This window comes from Terrapene carolina, unplaced genomic scaffold (assembly GCF_002925995.2).
Source record: "Terrapene carolina triunguis isolate 2854851 unplaced genomic scaffold, T_m_triunguis-2.0 Scaffold96, whole genome shotgun sequence".
In the NCBI taxonomy this organism is placed as follows: Eukaryota; Metazoa; Chordata; order Testudines; family Emydidae; genus Terrapene; species Terrapene triunguis.
The window spans coordinates 12,725,486-12,743,415 of NW_020664447.1; the positions used below are offsets into that span (position 1 = coordinate 12,725,486).

Below are 17,930 nucleotides of genomic sequence, written 5' to 3' on the forward strand. Positions count from 1 at the left end.
TGTGTACTAGAATTTGATGAAGTCTGGTGCACCAGAAAAGGTGTTGGTATTTTAGTGACTGGCATATTGTGAGTGACTTAGGCATGTGTGTGTATAGGCAGAGAAGCATGTTTTTCTTTTATCTTGTATATGTATGTAGAATTCTAGTTAATAGAATTATATATGTGCACTGAGAGAAGGCTGGTAATAGTAGCAAATAAATCACAACTATTTGATTACATAAAGTGTGTAGAAAGCTTAGTTTTGTTGCAGGTAGAATGAGTATATCGGTAATGCTGCTCAAATGCCAGTTTTCCTTCTGACAGATATAAATACTTTGAACCAAAGTGGTTTACCTTTTGTTACAGCTTTGTAAGATGGGCTGTCTTATATTCAGCTGGCAAAAGATCTGACGAAATGTAACCAACTTTGTAAAGCTAACTGTGCTTCCAAGAGGGTGCAGGCATTTGACAAGAGCCATTTGACCTTCATGAAGTTAGGCCCAGTTATTAACTTTCACAGCTGTAATTAGCACTAGATGTTTATTTAAAATTAAGAGGAATAGTAAATATAGGGCATTTAGCTGGGGCTTTCCACACAGATTATTTTGTAGTGTAAACAAAGTCTTATTTTAAGCAATCCATACTACAACGGTTCTTAAAACAGTGCAAAGTGAGGAAGCTTTAGAAAAAGATGCAGATATAATTAACCTTTAGTGGCTAGATACTAAAATAAATGGGTACATTAGAAATATGTAGATAGAAATTTCCAAAGGATATCAGCATAGGACTAGATTGAAATACAGCCATAATTTGATCTTTTTGGCATCTCGGGACTTTAAACACTGTCTCTTGTGTTATTTTTCTTCCTTTTGTAGAAGTCTGTAGTGTTGATGAGGAGATCCTTGGGTTCAGAAGTTGGCTGGAACACAATGCCCACCGCCATTCTTGACTCTGGAAAGTTGTAAATTGCTCATGTCTATAAGGAGGAAGGATGGCTCATGGAATTCCTTCACAAGGCAAAGTTACCGTAACAGTGGATGAATACAGCTCAAATCCAACCCAGGCATTTACACACTACAACATCAACCAGAGCAGGTTCCAGCCTCCACATGTACATATGTAAGTATTATTAACCTTGATTTTTGAAGCTAATTTAAAATGAGGTCTGTCAATTGGACAGTTGGTTGAAAGCTAGAATAAGGGATTTGTCAAATAAACCACTTGATGAAAACTGCCAATATTTGTTATGTAATATATTTTACAAATAGTGTTCCATCACCTCTAGATGCTACTGACTTTGCCTTCCCAAGAGCATGGCACAGACTTAGGCCTGCTCTACACTAGAAAATTAAGTTGGGTTAACAACCTTGCTCAGGCATGTGAAAAATCTGCACCCCTGAGTGGCATAGTTAAGGTGACTTAACGCCCAGTATAGACAGCGCTAGGTCAACAGAAGAATTCTTTTGTCGGTTTAGCTACTGCCTCTTGGGGAGGTGAATTACCTACACCAACAGGAGAATCCCTGCTGTCGGCATAAGTAGCATCTACACTGAAGCACTGCAGCAGCGAAGCTGTGCCACTGTAGCATTTTTACTGTAGACGTAATCTTGGTGAAACTCATCAGAATGTAGTACTGTGTATGAGGTGCCAGGGTCTGAAGTTCACTTGTAACTTTAGTGATCTCACTGTAACTTGCCGGAGGGACCTATTTCTTTAAAATTTTAGCACCCTTCCCCCACCCTTTACACTGAGCTGCAAAATAGGCCTAATTGGGACTAATTGTCCTCTGATCACTGAATCCTTTGTCCTCCTTGTTGTGAGTGGAACGTGTGCCGCATGCTGTATTCCACTCACAACAAGGATTCAGAGATTGTGGAACAATTAGTCCCAAGAAATACAAATACCGAGTTAAAATAATGTTCATGGCCTGAACTTAAACCAACAAAAGCATGGGAAATTCAGATCTAAGGCTCCTTACCTCCTTACTCTGAAACCTATTACCTCATGGTGTTATCCCTTAGTATTGTATGATTTGTAAAATCATTCTACAATATAGTATCTAGGCACAATGGGGAGTGCTAAGAACTAAGTGCTAGCTTTAACTCTGAATTTCCTTCCCATTGTTTGGCTAAGTCAGATCCTTATCAGCTATTTCTATTTAAGTTCTTTTTTTCTTAATAGCCTCAAATGTATGTTAAACTATAAAACAAAAGGGACGGCTCTTGACCTCAGAGGGGCCCCCTGTGTTAACCAGGATTTTGCACATTGTCACGCTATTGCATTTGATAGGGCCTTTGCATAGTAAAAGTGCTAAAGTAGCATGCCACTTCATAGCATTTTTGCTATGCAGAATCCTGTCAAGAGGTTGACAATCCAACAGTTGAGCACCTTCTCCTGGGACTTCATGTAGTAACAATATTCATAAAATCATAAACCATCCGTGGAGCTTCTAAAAGGATTAAGTTCAGAAGAGTAGCCACTTCCCAAACTTGCAAATGTTTACCTTAATTAAATTTTGTTGTAGCTGAAAAGATCATATTACTCTGCTTTCAGGGCAAAACTCTCCCCTCTGCTCCACAGTGTGGATCTCTTATCAGCAGTGCAGATCTCCATTGCACATTCTGCACTCCAGGCTGCCCTGCTGACTCCCATCAATATCAATAGAATTTCTATGTACAGAATGAGTTCAGAATAACCCATCAAGATCCAGACTGTAGATTGGAGAGAATTTTTGTTCTTGAAGGGCCTCTTCTAACTCCCATTGAATGCAACAGGAAATTATTGTGGATTTCAGAAGGTCCTGAAAATGGCTGAAAGACTAAAAAAAATTTACTTTTCAGAATGCATCTCTGATTGTTCTAGAAATAGGCAATAATAATAATAATAATAATGATAATCTCTAATTTTAATATTTTTGTGCATCTCTAAGCCAGAAGTAGTTTGGCAGATATCTTAGTTTCATTGGATTTGAAAAACTCCCTAGTCTGAATTAAAAAACTGAGGTTATAATTTACAACATAATGAAAATGAAAACAGACTCTTAACTACAATGTTGCTGCTTTGATTTCAACATGTAAGCATAAAAGAAGGGTGTGATATGATAAAGGGATGGAGTGATGGGAGAAAGAAATGATTTTTGCACCAAAATCTTGACTAAACTGGAAGAGAGTGAGTGAGGTGAGTTACAAAGTGCAGAAAGCCAAAGATTGCAGAAGTTGAGGCAAATTCTGGCATTAGGAATGGAGAGCAAATGCTGGATTTTAGAGAAGTGATAGAGGAAGAAATGACAGGATGTGGGTGCAGAGGCGAGTGATGAGGTAAATATGTCACCAGAGTTGTGAGTGTGAATAATCAGGACAGAGGAGTTGTCTCTGGTCATGGAGAAGTGACAGAAAAGTGAGAGCTTCAGAAAAGGATGCTCATTTGCCTTTCCAGGGTGTTATAATGGAAGCTGTGTGCATACACAGGAGTCGGGGGATCAGCAGGCAAAAAAATCTGGGGAAGAAAATTGGGAAAGACAAAAATAATCAAAAAACCTTTCTGTAAAAGCACACCTGCTCTTTTTACCCTTCAGTCTCTGTATTAATGCCACACTGCTGCAGCTGCCAATCTTTTATGCAGCTTTGTTTTTCTTATTGCACTATCTTGTTAATGCCTCTTTATAAAGAGTTCAAAGAACTTTTTTCTTCCTGTTAATGGAAAGTTACAATGCAGCCTAATAAAAGAGTGTTGGGAAGTTGATAAACGAACAAAAGAGTATACAAGCATTGAGCATACTAGAGTATACAAGCCCATGCCAATGGACTGGTATATTGCTTTGCTTGTTCTAAACACCATAGTCTAAGGTAGAACTCAGTTTGAAGGCCAAGCTGTCATGTTAGCACCCAGGCTTTCTTCTCAAGGAATTTTCAAAATTATGTGTGTGCAACGCATCTCAGTTCCTCCTTTGTGTGTGTATTCCTCTGTGTGTGAAGGCAAGGGTTGGGGACAAGGCTTAAAGGACTATTGAATACAATTTAATCTTGATTGCCTGAGCTGCGTACATGTCTCTTGCATTCATAGGGCTTGATTCTGATCTCACACTGGTGTAAATTAAAAATCAGTGGAACCTTATCAGTGTAAAACTGCAGCATGAGATCAGAAACATGATTACTGTTTCCTTAGACTTTGTCCACCTCTTCTTCCTCCCCCTCCATTTGATGTCTCGGTACAGAGACACATGGTGAAATCAGCACAGAACAGAGAAGTACTCCTGTTCTTTTTGCGGATATAGACTAACATGGGTGCTACTCTGAAAACAGTTTCTCTTGTGTTCTAATCCCGGTTCTGACACTTCCTGTGGCTGTGGATGAGGTGCTCTAAAGGGGTACTGTCAGGTGAAAAGTCATTTATTAAATACCCCAACCAACCAAAACCCACATTTGTCTACTGTTGTTACTCATAGCAGCTTTAATTACTAAACTGCAAGAATTGTACAACTCTAATATAATTTTCCCCATTTATGCTTTTTTAATTTTTGCACTGCCTTCACTTTGAGCAGGTGACACAAGGCCTTTTTCACGGTCTGATTGTTCTGTATGTGTGCACAGTGATGCAGTGATTGGTTTGCAGACACCATGAGACCAAAAATACTTCTTTTCATTAATATTTTAAAGAATTTATTAAAATATTTCTATTGCATTTTGTAAAATCCATTCATTTTATGTTTTTGGACTAAACTACCTGATTGTACCATGCTTAAAGGGAAACTACTAAGGAAAAGTTACAAAGTAGCAGCCGTGTTAGTCTGTATCCGCAAAAAGAACAGGAGTACTTGTGGCACCTTAGAGACTGAAATAAATTTGTTAGTCTCTAAGGTGCCACAAGTACTCCTGTTCTTTTTACTAAGGAAAAAACACCACAAATTGCATTTGTGTCCCTTTTTGCGTCTTAAGAATGTATAAAGAAGCTGTGAAAGATCGCTTTCCCCCCAGATTTTTCTATTTCCTCATTTTAAAATGTTAAAAGTATCAAGAATATATTTTTCCCCCTCCTGATTCTGCTGGAGGTCTCATTGGCGGACTCTGAGAAATAGGTTGAAATCTTTCATAGTTCTTAATTGAAACTTTGACAAAGATAACTTTCCTTTCATTTGCTTACTAGGTATTTGAATTAAATAGGTATCAAAAACCCAGCTGGCCAGCCAAGAAAACAAAACAGAACACCAACCGAAAAACAAATACAACACAGATAGCTGTAATCAGACTGAATAAAAATCTCTTTCCTTCTCAAACAAGTTTCACTTCTTTGATAATTGTGATTTCATTACCAGTTCTCCAGTCATCCATAGAATAATTTAGGAAAAACAAGGTACTGAATATTTCTAATGTAATAAAGAAACATGGAAGAAAAAAATCTTTACAAAATAAAATGACCTTCAAGACTTTTAAATACATGCATCATTTATGTAGACTGTAAGCTCTTTGGGGCAGAACTTTTTTTTAACTGAAGGATTATACAACACCCAGCACTTCTGGGCTCTGATTGTGGCTTGTGGCCTCTGTGTGTTGTTGTAACACAAGCAATAATAATAAAGCAAAACAAAAAAGGCCTCCTCTCCCACACCCTCACCCCACTTTTTCTAGGCCACCTTTAATCTCCTTTCCTCAGTTTTATTCACTAGGGGTGGTCTTTTTGATTAACAAATAATAATTGTCCAACTGTATGAAAACTTTCACAGAAATACTCATTTTTTAAATTTTTCATTGAAAAGAATAAAAAATGTTTCGATTTGAAACAAAAAAATTGTTATTTTAAGTGAACTGAAACTTTTTTAATTTTCTGGGTTCAGACCTCTTTCTCCTCTCCGCTTTTATTTTCATCTTGAAAAGAGAGTAAATGGATGTGAAATTGGAAAGGGGAGGGAAAAACCCAAACTGAAAAATGTTCAATTAGTGCCTAATAAAAATGATTTTTTTTTGTTTAGTTTTGACAAAAAGATCACAAATTTCCAGGAAAACTTTTTTGGGGAAAAAAAGTCAATTCTTTTATTTTAATTTTTTTCATGGAAAATACTTACCATTTTTTGACCAGCCCCATTATTTACTCCACAGTAGTGTTGAGAGGATTTGTTAATTGAAGGTTCTGCTACTGCAAATTAGTCCATGTAGACAGATCCTCATTTACTTTTTTGGGGCTCTACCCAGATATAAAGGTCCACCCATGCAAAATAGCTTGCAGGAATGGGGTCATTGTTTTTAAGGTGCTTTGAAGATGAATAGTGCTATATAAGCATTAAGGATTAGTATGTTAAATGTATGGTATGGTTTAAGGGACAGTTCACCACTTGGGAGTAAGGAAGGTGGCGATCTCAGTACAACAGCAATCGATGGAAACTTGCCTAAGGGCTTGTCTACGTGGGAAAATTTACTAGTATAATTATATTGCTATCATTATACTAGTATAACACCGCTTGTGGATACTCTTATTCCTGAATAAGAATACCTTTTTCCAGTTCAGCTTGGAAAAGAGGAGACGGGAGGGGTGGGGGGCGGAGGAATCATAGAGGTATATAAAATCATGAGTGGTGTGGAGAAAGTGAATTAGGAAAAGTTATTTACTTGTTCCCAAAAATATAAGAACTAGGGGCCACCAAATGAAATTAATGGGCAGCAGGTTTAAAACAAATAAAAGGAAGTTCTTCTTCGCACAGCACACAGTCAACCTGTGGAACTCCTTGCCTGAGGAGGTTGTGAAGGCTAGGACTATAATAGGGTTTAAAAGAGAACTAGATAAATTCATGGAGGTTAAGTCTATTAAAAGCTATTAGCCAGGATGGGTAAGGAATGGTGTCCCTAGCCTCTGTTTGTCAGAGGGTGGAGATGGATGGCAGGAGAGAGATCACTTGATCATTAGCTGTTAGGTTCATTTCCTCTGGGGCACCTGGCATTGGCCACTGTCGGTAGACAGGATACTGGGCTGGATGGACCTTTGGTCTGACCCAGTTGGGCCGTTCTTATGTTTAGCATATACTCCCACCAAAGTGACACAAGGTAAACTGAAAAAAAGGCACTTTTATTCTGGAATAAGGGTGTCCACATGGGAAGTTATGTCACTATAACAGTGGTAATGTAATTATGCTGGAAAACTTTCCTTTACACTGGGATGCTAAATTGTTAAACCCACAGTCATTATGAGAGAGTTAACCTTGGAAAGTAGGATCTTTTACATTTTTCTTCTTATAGGGAGCTGATCCAACAGCCACTCAGTGCTTGGAGCTCCTATTGAAGTCAATCTGTATGTTGCTTGGATTTACCTTTTAGTATTTACTTTTCAGTATTTATGCTGTTTTTAAAAAACAAACAATACAAAACAATAAAAAAGCAAACACACTACATTTAGGGCTCAATCCTGCAAACACTTAGGGCTTGCCTACACTTACAGCTCTGTGGCTTTTGTTAGCATAGGTTACTCCACCTCCCCGAGAGGCAGTAGACATAATGCTGTCTACACTGGGAGTTAGTTTGGTAAAGTTCAGATTTTCCACATCGCTGAGCAACATAGATATACCAACATAAGTTTGTATTGTAGACCAGGGCTTGCACACCTGAACGTGTTTGCAAAATCAGGGCAGTGAAAACAGGCTAGTCAGTTTTATTTAGTCAGTGTCCGTTTCATTTTCTGGTGCTCATATAGTAGAACAATGGGATTTGAACTGCAAATATGGTCATTTTTACTTGTTTGTAAAAGATCTGTTCCACTGGGGTTTTTTTTTTTTAAAGTCATGGAAGCATTACTACTACTCTTAAATTTTTAATCACTTATTTTATAAAATCAAAGTTTGGGACCTGCCAGTATTCCTTTAATTTCTTTGTGCCTAAAATTCTTTATCTGTAAAGTGAGAATAACAGTGCTTATCTACCTCACAAGGACATTGTTAGGTTTAATTCATTGTATGTAAAGGACCTCAAGATCCTTAAATGGGATGTGCCAGAGAAGTGAAAAGTATTCATATTATTATCATTTATAGCTCAGAGATTTGAATTTCATTATTAAAGTTCAAATTAGGACCCCAGTCCTGTAAGCACTTATACATGTGGAGAAGTTTAAAAACATCTGTAGTCATTCACACTATTCAGATGCTTAAAGTTAAGCATGGAGATAAGTGTTTGCAGGACTGGCGCCTAAGGGTGAAATCCTGGCGCTGTTGAAATCAGTGGGAATTTTGCCATTGACTTCAGTGGGGCCAGGATTACACCCTTTGTTACATTGAGTATATTGTGCTAAACTCTCTTTAAAAAAGTATTCCCTCTGCTTTCTGTTTGTAAGGCACTTCACATCAATTTTAACATTGCAGCTTTATAAAGAGACTGCCTGTGATGGCATGTGGCGCATCAGCGACTGTCAGTAGCAAAAATCCCCAACGGCTGGAGATGGGACACTAGAAGGGGGAGGGCTCTGAGTTACTACAGAGAATTCTTTCCCAGGTATCTGCCTAGGGGGTCTTGCCCACATGCTCAGCGTCTAACTGTTCACCATATTTGGGATCAGAAAGGAATTTCCCCGCAGGACAGATTGGCAGAGACCCTGGGGGGTTTTCACCTTTTTCTGCAGCATGGGGCCTGGGTCACTTGCAGGTTTAAACTAGTGTATGAAAGGAACCATGAGTCTGACTCACAGATTTTGCTGATCCACTAAGATTTATACGAGACAAGAGCAAGCCAAATATGTGCTTTGCACCAGCTGATGTCACCATCCAGATTGTTGGTCGTCCCAACATAGTACGGCCTGGAACAGCTCATTAAAAGGGGTTTGCTATTGTGAAAGGGCTCAATAGAAAAGTTGACTGCCTCATGGGACCAGTATTCTCATCCCCACTGAATGCGGCACTTCCAAGCCCCTCTCCAGCATAGAACCCAGAAATACCAGGAAGGCAGGGATGTTGCTGTGGAGGCAGCAGACCCCTCCCCTCCGTTCATGCATGAAGAGTAGGATCAGGCAGGTACAATCTGACCTTTTGTTATCTGTATGTTTAGAGCTACTGCCTGATTGTTTCCGCAGAGGGGTAGGGAGGAGATGGCACTCCTTGTGGAACTGACAAGGGAGTTTGACTCCTGCATGCTTTGGATCTCCCAAGTTTGGCAGAGGCTCTGTACTTCAGCAGTGATTCCCGGCCTCTTATTTTATGTGTCTTTGCTTGAATTTCTCCATTAGAAAAGCAAACTAAAATGAGACTAAAGGAGAGCCCTGCAATGAGTGTATGTTTGTAATGTAACTGCACATAGCCTTCATGCTTATTTCTTGCATGACTGTTTCAGAAACATCAAAACATTAGTGCAAGCATCAGTTTCAAATAATATTTTACACAATGACCCTCAAGTTTGCATTTCAAATCTTGAGCTACCAACGTTTACAGAGGTTAAAACAAACAACTCACTGCTGAGCCAGCTGTGGAGCAGGAGCTCTGTTGTAGGGTCCTAGAAATTCAGGGCAGCATGTCTTCCCTCTCCTCAAATGGTACCTGAACGTTTTTGCTTATTTCTGAATTCTGTAAAATGTCTTTCTCAGGATATGTTGACCCTAGGTAATAAAGCTTCTCAGACATGATAGAAAAATCATAGGGCAGGGGAATTTCTTGAAAGCATGTATCTTTTCAGAATGCTGCAAAGTTACCTATTCAGAGACATAATAAAATTTGGCCTAGGGGCTACCTGTGTTGTCACAAATGACAAGTGCTAGCTGAAAACGTCAGCACCAGAGTCAGGCAGAGAATCTCCTGAGTGTCATAAGGTGAATTAATTCACCTGTAAATCTCAGACCAGATTTTTCCAAGTCCCTAGAAAGGATTCCAGTATGTACTAATCCTTGAAATATTGGCATATGTAATCTGTGGGCCAAATTCAAATGAGATATAAGAAGGGGAAATCCCATTTATATCAGAGATGTTGTTCCTACTTTACCATGCCTGATTTTGACACCCCCCTCCCCGATTTTCTTTTGTTTCTCATTTGTTTTGTGCAGAGCTGTACAATATGCATAGACTAAGGATATTTTAAATGTACTTAGCAGCATTCATTCCAAAAGATCCTAAAGTGCTTCACTAACTATATACATATTACACCATGGAAATGCAGCCACCTGTGAGGTGGAGCGCAACAACCAACTGGAACATAACTCACTGTTCAACAGATAAAGAGGGTACATTTTGGCTAACGACACTAGGTACCCTATTCTTGCCATAATTTTTTAAATTTTGATGCAGAGCTGACAAGGCCTGAGTTCTTAAGGTTTGTCTGATGCAAATAAACAATATAAAGATAGCCTGCTGTGTTTTTGTTGCTTCTATTTATAGGGCAAAGACATATCCAATACAGTGACCTTATTTATCGTGCAGCATTTTGGAATTTTGTACTAGTCCTCAGGAGAGGTAGTGACCAAAAGGGAAAATATGTATAAGTTAAAAACATTGTAACAGGAAGTGCTGTGTAATAAACACAACTAGATCTTTTATGGTTTTATTTCAATGGACATTGCAAAACAAGATTATAGAATCTAATACAATAGAGGTCCAGCATGCAAAGATGTACTTCCCCAAAGTTTAAAGCAGGACACTGAAAGTCAAGGTTCCTGGGGACCTGAGTTTTCATTGTGTTAAGAGTTCCTTTATGCAGTCCAGCAGAGTAGGGGCCATAAACCAACAGATCCGTCCAATGGGTACTATTCTTGCATAGTAGATCTATCTCTCTTGCAGCTGCTAGGGCAGGGGAGCATGTGTTGAGCAAGATGCATGTGGATGTGCTCCGACTATTCTTGGTCGCTGGAATGTTGAGTCACTCTGGGACCGGAGCAGCCTATAGCTGGCCCCAGAATATAGGTAGCCCTTTTTATGCTTTGTGAAACTCAGCTAGACCTGAGAATCAGGATCTTACCATCTTTTCCTGGTTCTTCCATTGACCTGTTAACACATGGATAGTCTTGTATCAAACAGCCTGTCTGTTCTTCCTATTCCCATGTCTAAAGTTAGAACGATACCACCCTATCTCCCAAAAGGGTGTCCTTTTGTAAAGGATTTGGAGATCCTTAGATAAAAACATTTCTCAAAGGAAAATTTGAGGAAATATTCTGAAATGGGAGGAGCAAGAAGTTTTCTCCATAGACATGCTTCTTGTGTGTAATTTTAGATTTCATGGAAAAGTCAGCGCTGACATGTTTTGTACTGTTCACTGACAGAAGAAATTTCTGCCCTTCTTTTTTATAATGTGCATATTTTAAACATGTATCATTATGTATACGGATAAAATAAGTAACAACAAGAAAACCAAAACCCTACCTTGTTTTTACCAAGAGATTATTCTTCCCTTTTGAACTATTATACCATGGTATCTTGTAAGATTTATTTTTATCTCCATTTTTGTATTTCTTATTCCAAGCCCTTTCTTCTCTGTATGCTGCTTGACATTAGGGCTACAAAGACCCAAATAGATGTTGACAAGAAGAGATGGTACTGGAGGCTCCTTCACAGCAGAGCCCTGACTTATTGTACTGGGCATTACCTTATATCCAGTACATTGGATTGAAAAGCACACAGCCATTCAGCAGTAACTAGTTCTGTTCCTTCCTAGGAGGATAGCTGCTGGGGAGGGGTTGAGAGAATGTGTATGTGAGAGGGACCTTATCTGATGCATTTATAAGCCAGGAACTTGCTAGTTACCACATTTACAGTTTCTGTGGCGTAAGGAATTGAGTGCAGTGACTGAGAGCAGCAGGGTCAGTACATTATTCCTAAATGTTTAGCTACTGTATCAGTTTGCAGGGAGGCAATGGTGCTACTACTGTACATTTTCCCTGATACTCATGTTAGAGGACACAAAGCAAAAACTCACCAGGTTTCAATTATATTAGAATATCCATCTTGTGAATGTCATGTTTGCTTTTGACGAACAGTTGGAAAACAAAGAACCCTTCTGTAAATCCTCAAATGCAGCAAGGCAATAAAGGGTGAGGCTGTGAATTTTGGGAGAAACAGTAGTGTGTTTGAAATTCAAATTTCATGTAATTTAGAGTTTGTTGTAACTCAGGGCTCTGTCCTCCTCCCATCCCATTAAAGTCAGTGGTAACACCCTCATTGGTTTCATTGGAGCAGAACCAGCCTCTAAGAGGCTATATAGCAATATTAGTAGTTTAAAGGGACTCATCAACTTATCAGTCACACTTTTTAGTGGAATTCTTTTACCTGTATTGTTAAAAATAACACCTATGATTTCCATAACTAGCAAATATTTGGGGTGGAATGCAGGGGAGTCCACATTTTCAGTTTGTTTTCTTTGTGCATTTGATGGCAATTGTATAGCGCAGCTGGTCAAAAAATGAAACAATTTTTGCAATTTCTTTTGAGTTCAAAATTTTGCTGAAAACATCAACATTTTGGGATTTTTTTGATCTGCTTTAATGTATGGGAAGTTTCAAACCTGGACTGCACACAGTTTTTGTATCAGTATAACTATGTTGGTTTAGGGTGTGGTTTTTCTTACTGAACAACACCTAGTATGGACTAAACTATAAGAACATAAAGATGTTACATACTAGTATAGTTTATTCCCTTTCCCATGGGGATTAAACCATACAGATATAAGCATCTTTATACTAATATAACTGCATCCATACAAGGGGGGTGTTCTACTTTAACTATATATATAACTATATATATAAAACTTGTACAACTTCGGGTGTTGTTTCCTCAATGTAGTCAGCCAGTTTTTGGTTTCCTCTGTTGTTGCTATGTGACAAACTTGCACAAAGAGGGGAGAGAATACATTTTAAAAAATTAATGTGACTAAAACCACAAAAATTGGGTGGGAAACCCAGAGATGTGTAAGCTCTGAAACTACTTTTAAACTCATATTAAAAAAAGACTAGATTTCAGATAAATGGTATCCCCTTAGATACTACCTTGATTTTCCTTCCTCTTTTCATATGAAGAAGAGATGTTTGTGGGTTTGAAAAGAATGCCATTTTATATGCGGAACCTATATAGTGATAGGATCGCTATATATAGATAGCTTGAGAAGAAGAACATTTTCACTTGTTGAGGTCTGATCCATATTGCAACCTCTTGGATCTTTTGGAGATTGTTTTACTTGCTTGTGCTAAGTTTCTAGACTATTTTGTCTACTAGGAATGTTATCATTATAATGAGGCAGCACAGATCAAATACAGTAATACAGCAATACAAGTTTGTAGATACCCTGTGAGAATTAAAAAAAAAAAAAAAGGAGAGAGAAAATAATAATCCACTAGGGGTATTATTTATAATGTTTTTTCTTTTTTTCACTGTGACCTTTGATGGTATTTTTGCCAGACTATTTTGTATTGCCACATCTTGACAGTGCCACAGTATTAATGGAAGGAGGCACAGGCTTTGTTTATTTCGGAATCTGAGACACCATTTTGGCAACAAAACTAAGACCTTTAACTCTTGGAGTTTTCACCATTTGTTGTTAATTATCCGGTATCGTAAATTCAACGCCTTGGAGAAAAGGGTGTGTTTTGAAATGTGTATGTAAGTAGAGCATTCAGTTTCTCGGGGCAAAAAGGAAAAGGGAGTCCTAACGGTATTGCTTTCAAGGAAATTAAATGCTCTGGTTTTTTTTTTTTTTTCAATCTGATTCAGCTAGATCCCATTAATACTGAGAGGATTTTACTGTAAAGAACCTTTGCAATTCAGCTATGGTCTAGATTAAAGAGAAATCCCAATTTAAGTGAAAAATGAACTTTGCATCGTGTTGCTTTCCTGATGGTCTGTTCATGCTGTAATTATGTATTGTACGTGCAAGAACCATTGTTTCCAGCCACCTCTTCCTTTCGAAGCTTAAGACAACATGCTATAGAATGGCAAGAGGCTTTAGCTGCCCATCTTTTATGATGTGTTTATTTTGTCCAATATAGAATTAAAGGGTTTGATCCAATGAAAGTCAATGGAAATTTTTCAAGTGACGTAAATGACCTTGCGATCAGGCCCTACATGAACTAGGAGCCATTAGCAGATTTCATGCAAGAAATGACAATTTGCAGGGAAGATTTTACCTTGAGTCACACTATAAAGAAATAATGCAGTTTCCTTAGGCACAGTATGAAGGGCCACCACACCTCCTGTCTAATAAAATACAGAAGGAATGCAGGAAAATAGCAAGTGAAAAACACAATGATGTTAGGCAGGGAACTGAATAAATGGAAAATGAAAGATGAGCAAATGATTTGAAATAACCAGCAAGCAACCAGAGGAAAAAAATATTGGAATTAAGTATAGCTCTCTCTTCATGTCCTGCAGCTGTGCTTTGTGTGTCAGGATTTTACTGTCTGCATATGAGTTTGAAGGCATTCCTGCTGTAGCATGAAATATAGTGATTGCATATGGCACACATTATTACTGAAGCTTTAATACCAGAGTCAATCTGAAGTTGTTTGTGTTTTATTATTTCCTTAACAAAAGCTTTTTTCAGCTCTTAAGCCTCTAGTCTTGTGTCTTGTAGTTGCTCACAAGGGAATTTCTCAGTGCTGAACAAGGGCTTGTATGTTCACATACTCATGCAAGGTCATTTAAACCTTTCAGTGCCATGCCCAGAGCCTAACCACTTTAAAGACACACTATTATTATTATTATTATTATTTATTATTTTATTCTTTACAGTTTTTCTTCTGTTAAGCTTAGTGTGCTTGTGAAAGGTGCCAGGCTGATTGCACTGGGAGAAAAACCCACTCTCTACAGATTGTAGTTGCCATTAAAGCCTCCTTCATAGTGTCCAACAAATGACCCTCATCTCTTACTTCTTTCAGGATTGAAAGGGTAGATTCGGCTTCAAACCCATTGAGCCCTAGGCATTTCTTCAGAGAAAGCCAAATGTAGTGGTTGCATTTGCAAAGCAGGCACTCATCTATGAGGAAGCAGACAGAGGCCACTAACTTGTTTCAGGCAGGCTACCAACAACCCATCTGATTGTAAGGGTTTTTGTTGTTGTTTCTGTTTGTTTGTTTAAAGTCAGATTAGAAACAGTGATCTAAGTGAACAACCGCATGACCCATTACCAATTCCCTAAGCCGTCTACTTCTGTGCAATATACTCTATATCCCTAGGACATAAGGATGTCTCAACTGGACCAACAGGATGTTTCTAACTAATTTACGGATTTCATCTTTTTATTTTCCAACATGAAACTGAGCCAGTTGAAGAGTTACTATGACTGATATGGTGATTAATTTCCCCAAACAAACAAGATCTTCTTGTAGCACTTGTTACATAAAGTGGTCACCTTTAAAAGTTTGCTAGTTTTGCCTTAGATTGATGGATAGGTAGTCTATGTACTGTTCTCTAATTTTCTAAGGGAATACCTAGAATAGTGCAAATACAGTGCTAATATTACTTAGTTAACTGAAGCAGGTGTTTATGGGTGACCCCTTTCTCATATGAAAGTTATATCATCATCAGATATGACAGGACACTTTAGGATCTTTAGGGTTGAACTAGTGTAGTTCAGAGTCCAAGACAAGTACAATGAGTTTAATTCTTTGCACATTTTAAAGCTTACAAGTGCCATTAAAAATTCAACATTTGCCACTCTCTAGTGGTTGTGGGTACCAACCACAGTATCACCTAAGAAGTGAAAGGTGTTGTAGTTACTGCAGGGGTTGTCAAAGGTGAGATTTTGTAAATAGCATTCACTAAATGGTCCTCCCAGCAAGGTCATAATTTTAAGAACCATCACAATGGTGGAAAATTTTTAAAAAGATTATTTACAGTTTACAAAAAATGACTTACTTTTCTACTAGTTTTGTGTTCCTTCTGCTATTATTTGTGTTTGAATGAAAGTTTTCTGCTTCTTTATCCAGCGTCACATCTCCTGGATGCTGTGAGGAAGCCATAATGTTGTGTTTTAGAGATGAATCGCTTGTTAAAGACATAACTGGGATGTCGCAGAGTTAGTATTTAGATATCACAGCAGAATCAAGTTGAAAGTTCATATGGGCTGTAAGAGAGAGAAACTTTATTAACCATCCCAATATATCTTTTGATGATTAGAAGAAGAGGCAGAGGCAATATTAAAAAACACTTGAAAGGTGTAAAGTATGATATATGAGTATTCCCCCAGTGTGAGAATCCCTTTTTAAAATGGGGTGAAGAGAGAGACACCAATATTCAGGTCCCATTTAAATGAGAGACAAGGTGGGTGAGGTAGTAGCTTTGATTGGACCAACTCCTGTTGGTGAAGAAGACCTTATGTTGGTGAAAGAGACAAGCTTTTGAGTTTATACAGAAGTTGATCCAATAAAAGATATTACCTCACCCACCTTGTCTCTGTAATATCCTGGGACCAACACAGCTACAACAATTCTGCAAACAATTTAAATGAGTCTGTAGTCTACATTATAAATATACACCGGATGCAGCGGAGAAAACCGGCACACTCTCTCAGGATGCTGTTAGGGCCAAGCAGAATCTCATTAGGGACAACTTCAAAGATCAGTTCCTCATGCCCATAAAAACAAGTGTAAATTATCTTGTGTGAGCCTGCTGTTAGCAGTTGCACTGTTACATTATGCATGATTCTAGACTGCACATGGTTTGTACAAACTGCACTATGTTCCATTAGTGTTTTTCATTTTTATGCTAAGCCTTGCAACGTAGCAATTTATTGGTGTTATTTTGGCTAATATATTATTTGACTTATAATTTCCAATACTTTTGCTGTTAATAGTGACACAATATCTAGAAAGGACTAACAAGGTTCTACAGAGGTTAAAAGAAATAAGTCATGCAGCTCACTCTGTTTTATTGACAGCTTCACCTGCTTTCTCATTCCACTGCTTCCCCAGTCATGGGTACAGATTTTGAAGGTAGTAACTGCTCTTGAGTGACTGTGTGTTTCAAGTGAATCTAGAAATGCTTCTTGGGATACTGCACTGAGGCAATTGACCTAAATATTTGTGAAAATAAAAAATACATTCAACCCTCATTAACTTGTACTGTAGCCATCCCTCACACCCCATAATACACATAATACCAAAAGGGCAGTCTCTTACCACTAATCAGGAGAGACTTAAATGTAAAACAGCCTCTGTATACTATGGAGTTTTGCCATTCGCTTTGGTGGGACCAGGATTTGGCCCCAAGACTTCACTATCCTTTCAAATACACTGCATAATAGTTACTAAGATGCCGTGGTGACAGGTTTCAGAGTGGTAGCCGTGTTAGTCTGTATCAGCAAAAAGAACAAGGAGTACTTGTGGCACCTTAGAGACTAACACATTTATTTGGGCATAAGCTTTCGAAAGCTTATGTCTTAATAAATTTGTTAGTCTCTAAGGTGCCACAAGTACTCCTATTCTTTAAGATGCTATGGAATATTGTACTACATTTCTAAAAAGAATGAAGTGCATTTTGTGATGTGGTGTCTTAATTTTTTTATACTGTTTGGTCACTTGGGGCTCAATCCAACTCCCAGTGAAGTCAGAGGGATCCTTTCCATTCACTTTCTTTGAGAGCTGGATTGGGCCCTTAACTGGTAATTTCATAACTTCCAGTTGGTCACTAGTGAATAGTTTACAGCTAGCTTTACAGGTATCAAACTAGATGCTCTTGCAAATTATGTCTAGGTTATGGGTTTACGTGGTTTGCGATGGTGATGGGTGGTTCAAAGGGGTCAACATTCAGTGTGCTAGTGAATTGTTTTGTAACATTACAGAACAAGGGGAAAGGATTTCCCACCATTGTCCAAACCTGCAGGAATCAGGACTCTGTCATGCAAGACAATTACCACATCCTTGAAGTCCTGATTCTGCATCTGTTGAGATCAGAGTGGGCATTTTAACACTGACTTCCACGGGAACAGGACAGGTCCCTAAGGCAGAGAGAGATCTGAGCTTCAGACCCTCTGGTTTCTTTGCCAGAGTCAGTGAAATCACAAGCACCTGAGACAA

At 38.4% G+C, this 17,930-nt stretch overlaps 1 protein-coding gene across 1 annotated transcript in view; it reads left to right on the forward strand.

Annotated features, from left to right (window-relative positions):
* Positions 1–17,930, forward strand: part of MPPED2 (metallophosphoesterase domain containing 2) — a 131,570-nt gene that overhangs the window by 4,954 nt on the left and 108,686 nt on the right. The window contains exon 2 of the mRNA XM_024194937.2: positions 857–1,100. Within this exon, the coding sequence (XP_024050705.1) occupies positions 973–1,100 (128 nt within the window). The 5' untranslated portion in view covers positions 857–972. The remainder of the gene's footprint in view (positions 1–856; positions 1,101–17,930) is intronic.